The sequence below is a fragment of the Lolium rigidum genome, chromosome 6 (assembly GCF_022539505.1).
Source record: "Lolium rigidum isolate FL_2022 chromosome 6, APGP_CSIRO_Lrig_0.1, whole genome shotgun sequence".
Classification (NCBI taxonomy): Eukaryota; Viridiplantae; Streptophyta; class Magnoliopsida; order Poales; family Poaceae; genus Lolium; species Lolium rigidum.
The window spans coordinates 61,469,102-61,476,730 of NC_061513.1; the positions used below are offsets into that span (position 1 = coordinate 61,469,102).

A 7,629-nucleotide genomic window follows, 5' to 3' on the forward strand; every position below is an offset into this window, starting at 1 on the left:
GGTCCTATTTGTAACAAAGAGATATTTCATTGTTAAGTAATGGAAGCCTACATTAGTAAAAAACAATAAAACCATCATGTTCATACCTCTGAAGACCATATTGGCATGATAGTCACATTCAGACATGGCATCATTACAAATGTGCATCATTACATTATCAAACTTTAAATTTAAAAATGCATGGTTTCTAAACTTACCATGAACTGAGTTGTCAAACTTAACATTGTAATTGCAGAAATTGTCAAAGAAGAACAAAATTGCAAGGAAAAGACAATCTAATGGTACACATACTACTGGGTCAAGGAGCTTCACAGTTGTACAAGAACAAGCAGTAATAATCCAAACTGATCAATTCAGACTTAAAGTTTCTGCATTTAATTTTGTGTACAACCTTACCATTTGAATTTTTTTTGAAAGTGCATGAGGTTCATACTAATAATCTAAACTGGAACATAATTAATCCATGTGTTTTGCAGGAGATCCAAGAAGGTAAAAAAATTGGGAGGGCTGAGCTATACAGAATAACTCACACTAATAGCAAAGGACTGCCAGTTGATGATTTTGCTGCTGGAAAAATTGTAAGTTTCATCTCTTGTCACTACTGCCATGACACATACTTGTTCTGACACATACCTGCCATGACACATAGTTGCTACTGTCTTCTGTGCAGAATGAAATTAATGAAAAACTTAATGCCAATCTTAAACTGCTTGGGGAGGAACCAAATCCCAATGACCTGTATTCAACATTGTTTCCAAAAGCAACGAAATCAAGTAGGTATGGTATAGGCATGGTAGTTGGTGGAAGAGGATCATAAAATCTCGCTCAAGCACTAGCAGCTCTTGAAGAGAGTAGGAAAGAGAGCAGAGACCTCAAGCTTATGGTTGAAAAAATGGCGCGAAAGACTGATTTCATAGAAGGGCAACTGAGTCAACTAATGCTAGTGTACCAAGCGAGCCAAAAAGTGCAAGACAACCAACAATAGCAGACAAGTGAACATGGAATGGAAAGTCTTCCTACAATCCAGGTACACTACAGCTTCTACTTTCATGAGTAAGTACATGGTAAACAATATCTTTCCACAAGGTGTGGTGATATCTAAATTTGTCATATGAGTGGTATCATGTAGGTTACCAAACCAAATGTTGAGAAAGTCACTAGCAGTGAGGTTCTACGTTCCAAAGCAAATGTACATTACCTTCTTCTTTCATGATTTGTACTGTAATCATACTATCCAGATGGTGCTGCTAAGTATTTTGATACGTTTGATAAATTGTAGGAAACTAGATCATGTGAAGAGACACATGTGAATAAAAGCCAAAAACTTAATCATAACTCAGAAGTTGCAGGATCTCAAGCCAAGGTATAGTATCGACAGTTTCATGTTCACTTGGCTATTAGATGGTCATGTTAATTGTGTGCTATCATTGTTTAAATGTAGGAAACTAGATCAACTGAAGAAACACATGTGAAAAGAAGCCAAAAACCTAATCATAACTCAGAAGTTACAGGATCTCAAGTCAAGGTATAGTATCGACAGTTTCATGTTCACTTGGCTCCTAGATGGTCCTGTTAATTGTATGATGTGATTGTTTAAATGCAGGCCACCCGCAACTCATGAAGATAGAAGATCCATCAAAATAAAACAAAGAAAGAGTATGAAGGAACCTAATAGTTCTGTACCAAAGGTATGAGCTGCTAACATTGGTATATTTTGAACTGGTGATAGTTGAAATGATGATATTAATTTTGTGATATGATTGGTAATTCAAGGCACCACCTAAAAGCATGAGAACACAACCTAGATAGGAAGCAATTTATATCCAGAAAGGTGTCTACAGCCAGGAAACAATGTATAGCCAGGAAGTTTTCTACAACCAGAAAACAATGTACAGCCAGGAAGGAATGTTTACCCATCACGTAGAAGGAAATCTATCAAAGACAACTTACAAGCATCTAGAGGCAAAGGTTAGAAATTACTCCAGCAATTGTACTGACTAAATGATTGATGCAATAATTGAGGATTATATAATGAAATAATAAAAATATGTTATCTGCAGATAGCAAGTGCGAACAAGATCATTAAATCTGTTAAACTGGAGAAGGCACAAGAGAACAAGACGAAAAACAGTGAGGTGAAGAAGAGAAAGAACAAAGGGACAGTCAAGGTGACAAAAGGGATGGATGTTGCATTAACTTCACCAACCAGTGAAGCAGTAGTAGCTCTTGGGACTGTTCAGAATGCATACACGGAGGATTACGGTGAGGTTATGATCAACATGGTCTTTAAGAGAACCACAAGGTTACCTCAAGCAAAGGGGAGAATTACACTACTAGGTCAAGCTGAGGCACACTCAGTCCAGTGGACAAGGAAAAATGTATGTTTCGCTGGTCCTGTTTCTAAATCTTGTACTGCACATGATCAATACTGCTATTTAGGTTCACTTGCCATGATCTGTACCGATATTTAGCTTCACTTGCCATGACCACATGAAACAGCCATGTTTTTCTATGTACCTACACTAGCTGTGACACAAAACATTCTTGCATGTCAGTACTAGTACTGAAGATGTGGACATGACTCATGCATCAATTATGAGGAGCATGGACAAGAACTTGCGCATTCATTCTAGATCAGACGGAAGAGTACTGACATTGGAGGAACAAGCAGCGAATCGGGATAAAATTAGGAGAACAGAAAACCTGTCAGACAACTAAGAGGATGAGATCCTTCACCTTCAAGTCAAAAGCCAATGTTGATGGAAGCACTTTGCTGAATGATGTGTAATCTAATGGGTCTGAGAACCCTGCCAATATGATGCTTGATGAACCATGATGTTTGACTAACCTTGTTGTGTGTTTTATGAACCATGATGGTTAGATTAACCTTGCTGTGTGTTTTATGAACCCTTTGGTCATGTTTCCTGCATTGTAAGTTAAATACCTGGATTGACAACCATATTTGATGTTTCAAAATGTTGACTGAATGTTGAGTGCTTGATTGTAGGTTAAGTGCTAATGTTGTTTGACTGATAAATTGGATGATGTTTGCTGGCACTCCAGTAAATTAAAATATGCCCGAAATATTTTTTGAAGGCATTTACTGAACTGCCGGCGAAAATTTTGGACGACACCTCGAGCGAGTGCCAGAAAAATATTCCGCGGCATCTACAACGAGTACCAGAATAAAGATTCCGCGGTATCTCCAGCAAAGTGCCGGCAAAAAGATTCCGCGGCATCTCCAGCAAAGTGCCGGCAAAACTCTTTACATGCACAATGTTAAGTGCCTGAAATAGTTACTACTGGCATTAGTGATTGTGCCTTGACAAACTTACAACGGCATTTTTTGAAATGTGCCAGCAAAGACCTACCTCGACTGGAGCAAATACAACACTTTTTTCTGCCTCGAAAAACCATTGCCGGCACTTTTGGTACAATTACCGCGGAAAGTATCATTTGCTCCTGAGCACCAGTGCTCTCGTTGTTCAAATAAATTTAAAATCATGGTTTATAAGTTTTAAAAAAATCTGAAAATAATTCTGCACATAGTTAGTGTTGCATCCCACAAGCATGTAAAATCGTGACTTGAAATTCTTTGTATTGTGGGCTACACAAAAATGACAAATCTGATAAAATTTGGGGATATGAAACATACTTCTACAGATCTACATTTTTGTTATTTTTTTACAGCTCAGAATACAAAGTATTTGGAATTGATATTTTACACGTTTGTGGGATAATTCATGAACTACATCCGAATATTTTTTTCAATTTTTTTTAAGACTCACAGATATGATTTTGAATTTTTTGAACTAACCAGGAGCACTGGAGCTCGGGAGCACGAAATCTGCGTTCCAATTACCGGCACTTTTTTATGCCGCCAATCTGGGTACCTGACGTAGTGTCTCTTGTTGTTCAATTGCAGCGACACATAGGTCATGTTATACTTGGCACATAGTTAAGGGCTAACTCTGCACTAGAGTTATCCACATTGCTTTTTATCCTCCGGGAATATTAGAGTTATAGTCTCATGCATGATGAAGTTCAATGAGAATAAATTGGTGCAACGTACAGAAGAGCAAGTGCATTTGATTGTGCACAAGGACTTGCATTTTGGTTGAATCTGAAAATGCTAAGAGTACGTTGTGGGAGTACTCCATGCTCGGGCCGGACCAAGGATGCTAGGTATACACAGGAATTCACCAAAGACACCGCATTAATCAATGAAAAGAATGCAAACGCACTCCATCCATCACTTACTCACCGGCAGGGCACAATCACAGGGTTGCAAGCGGCAACCGCCCATATCTGTACTCTTCCTGAGGCGTCCTTTTCTCCCCTATTTAACTCGCTCCTGCATCGCTTTCCACCTCCCGTGTGTGTGTGATGCGTCAGCCTTGCTCATCGCCATTGTTACTCTACTCGTACTGTGCGTCAAGGAGCTAGCTAGTAGCGTAGACTAGTGGTTAGAGCGACGGGTAGAAGTCGCTCAGTTAATACGCACGCTAGGTGTAGAGCATGATATGATGGATTAATCCCCCTTTTGCCTTTCGATCGATATATATTGGGCCAAACACTAACCTCTTATCCTCCTTTCCTCTCCGTCTCTCTCTCTCAGCTCGATCCCCCCACTTGCGCGCACCCCGGCCCGAGCTCCTTTTCGCAAGAGGAAGCAGCTAACCACTGAACTTGCACTCGTGCTCACCTAGCTAGCTGCAGACAGCTGCCCTAGCTAACTAGCTAGCTATGCGGAGGAGGAGGTCGGCGGTGGCGAATTGAGTGGTGGGCATGAGCAGATACGAGAGCGGCGGCCATGTCCATGGTGGCGCCGCGGTGGCAGCTGGAGGTGGGGGCATGACAATTAAGGAGGGCGGCGGCGGCGGCCGAGACGCGCACGAGGACGACCTGGTGATGCCGGGGTTCCGGTTCCACCCGACGGAGGAGGAGCTCATCGAGTTTTACCTCCGGCGCAAGGTGGAAGGCAAGCGCTTCAACGTCGAGCTCATCACCTTCCTCGACCTCTACCGCTACGATCCATGGGAGCTCCCAGGTGAGGACTCAACCATCAATTGGCTTAATTTTCTAGTCCTCGCTCTCTCTATGGCCCTACCCCCCACAATTCTTGGTTTTCTCTTGGCTTTAATTTGTGTCTTTGTTGTGTGTGCAGCAATGGCGGCGATTGGGGAGAAAGAGTGGTTCTTCTACGTGCCGAGGGACCGCAAGTACCGGAACGGAGACAGGCCGAACCGGGTGACGGCTTCTGGGTACTGGAAGGCCACGGGGGCCGACAGGATTATCAGGGCGCCGGAGAACAAACGGCCGATAGGGCTCAAGAAGACGCTCGTCTTCTACTCCGGCAAGGCGCCCAAGGGCGTCCGCAGCAGCTGGATCATGAACGAGTACCGCCTCCCCACCGCAGACACCGACCGATACCACAAGGTATCTATGCCAATTCCATCGTCACACATGCCAATATTTTCAATTTGCGCAAAATACGAATTTAATTTGTAGGTAATTTACAAGACTAGGGTTTGTGTTTCTTTGTTGTGGCTTCTGGGGTTTCGTTTTTGTGGCATCTAATTTTGCTTTTATTTTCCTTTTTTGTGGGGAAATTTTGGGTTTAGTTGTTGGAATCCCTGGTGGTGCATATGCATATTCAGATGATCGGATCTACAGTTAATCTTCTAGGGTTTGTTCTTTGCTTTTAGTGGTCTTTGTCGTAGTGTGAATAACATACCCAATTAGATCTCTTCCTAGATGAAAGAGATTGGATATCCATATAGCTAAATTAACCAAACCATAAGAAATTGTAAATTAAGTGAGTACATATGAACCTGCTATAATCCTAGATTCCTAACTCGAATCTCTTTTACCGGACCAATTCTAGTCTGAAGCTGTGAACTAAATTTCCTAGGATACACCTCATGAATCCCCATTTCTTCGTAAGTGACAGATTTGCTTTGTTAACCAACTCTGGCATGATTTTTGTTTTTGATAGATCACCTTCATGAATTTGCAGACCGAGATCTCCCTCTGCCGCGTCTACAAGCGCACCGGCATCGATGACGGACACGGCCAGCACTTCTCGGCACGGTCGACGATGGCCTCCCGAGGCCGCGGTGCCACGGCACGGCAGGATAGCAAACAAGGGTCATCCTCGACCTCTACACCCACGCCGCCCCAAACTCCGTCCAAGCTCCACCTCCTCCAAGCAGGCGAGTGCACGTCGCCGCTGGTGACGGATCACGCCCAGACGCACAGGCCGGCGCCAGCTCCAAGGCAGCAGCAACTAGCCACCGCAAAGCCATGCGGCGGCGGTCTAGGATACTTGCAGTCAGCAGCGGTGGCTGCTGGTCATCAGCAAGAGGCAGCCGCGGCGTTCCTGTACCAGCAGTACTCCAAGAACACAAACACCTTCACCTCCACGTACTCGCTGCTCAACCTGGTGAACGCGGGTTCAATGGGCAGCGCCTCCGCCGCGGCCATCGACGAGCTGAGCACGCTGGTTGGCCACGGCGCCGGCCAGCTGCCATCCTACCAGAGCCCCACGGCCGCTGGTGGCCACCACCACGACCACTTCGTCGTTCCCCTGCCGACGCCGTCGTCGGAACCAATTACGCCGCTGGGGACGCTGCCGATGTCCCTGGCCGCCATCTCCGACAAGATCTGGGACTGGAACCCGATCCCCGATGCCGCCACGGGCAGAGATTACGGCAACGCCGGATTCAAGTGATGGATCAAGGAAGTGCATGCGCGGCAACCGCCACAGTGCATGCACCCGTGCATGGCTAGCTGTGCGCGCGCACATTCTGATTCCAAATGGTACCACCGTGTACACAATATCTCTCTCTGTCCACAGTTTATTCTTCCAAGCAAACGAACAATAGACCATTATACCATTCTTAACTAGTGCATAGAACATAGTACCTTCTTTCTCTCTTAGTACAATCGAGAATTCAGGATAGATATTTTGTAATTCCTAATGAGCTTCATATCATCGATGGGACTGCCTACATTGAGTTACTTTTATCAGGAATTCAGGATACATGTGTTACTCTGGATTGGAACTGCATATATAGGACCTGGATGGGCGCATGTACTTGCTTGCCTAGACAAAAGTGAAACTGAATTTTAACTGTCTGACTTTGGAAACTGCACTGCACATAAAATAATGCGGCCTGCATGATTGGGCGATGACCATGGCAGAGATTGCCACTTCCAAATGATTATGAGAGAGAGAACTTGCAGGCCGGGGGTGTTGTCGGGCGTACGCGTGCACAGGACCGTGTCAGAGATGGATGTGAGGATTATACTGGCCTGCGCCAATCATGCATGTGAGCGCATCACTTGTCTCTTCTTCCTTCTCTCTCTATCTCAGCATGAACAGCAGTGCTAGTGTTCTCTTGTCATGGATTATTGGGCGAGCTTGTCAGAGCTTGTCATGGACTCGCCGGTGGTACGGCCGGCGCCCCTGTTTGGGCCTTCCAGACATGTGTGGGGGTGGAAAGGGAGGCGAAATACATGGCCATATTGGCATGGAGATAAGATACCTTCTGTCTAGTGGCTACTTGCCGTGCCCCGACCCGTGCATGACAGGATCTTTCGATCGAGCCACTGGATATGACAGTC

The 7,629-nt window shown here is 44.6% G+C and overlaps 1 protein-coding gene across 1 annotated transcript; it reads left to right on the top strand.

Moving 5' to 3' along the window:
* The first annotated feature begins 4,396 nt into the window (after positions 1 to 4,396).
* On the top strand, positions 4,397 to 7,032 carry LOC124661022 (protein BEARSKIN2-like). Its single transcript, XM_047198885.1, has 3 exons — positions 4,397 to 5,050; positions 5,168 to 5,439; positions 6,020 to 7,032. Exons 1-3 carry the CDS (start codon positions 4,789 to 4,791, stop codon positions 6,731 to 6,733), a joined length of 1,248 nt encoding a protein of 415 aa, XP_047054841.1. The 5' UTR covers positions 4,397 to 4,788; the 3' UTR covers positions 6,734 to 7,032.
* The last annotated feature ends 597 nt before the right edge of the window (positions 7,033 to 7,629 follow it).

What these genes read in the sequence shown, in the direction of transcription:
- LOC124661022 (XM_047198885.1), top strand. Translation starts at nt 4,789, where the DNA reads ATGAGCAGATACGAGAGCGGCGGCCATGTCCATGGTGGCGCCGCGGTG. An exon ending in CGATCCATGGGAGCTCCCAG is followed by an intron (nt 5,051 to 5,167) that starts GTGAGGACTCAA and finishes TTGTGTGTGCAG; the next exon opens with CAATGGCGGCGATTGGGGAG. An exon ending in ACACCGACCGATACCACAAG is followed by an intron (nt 5,440 to 6,019) that starts GTATCTATGCCA and finishes ATGAATTTGCAG; the next exon opens with ACCGAGATCTCCCTCTGCCG.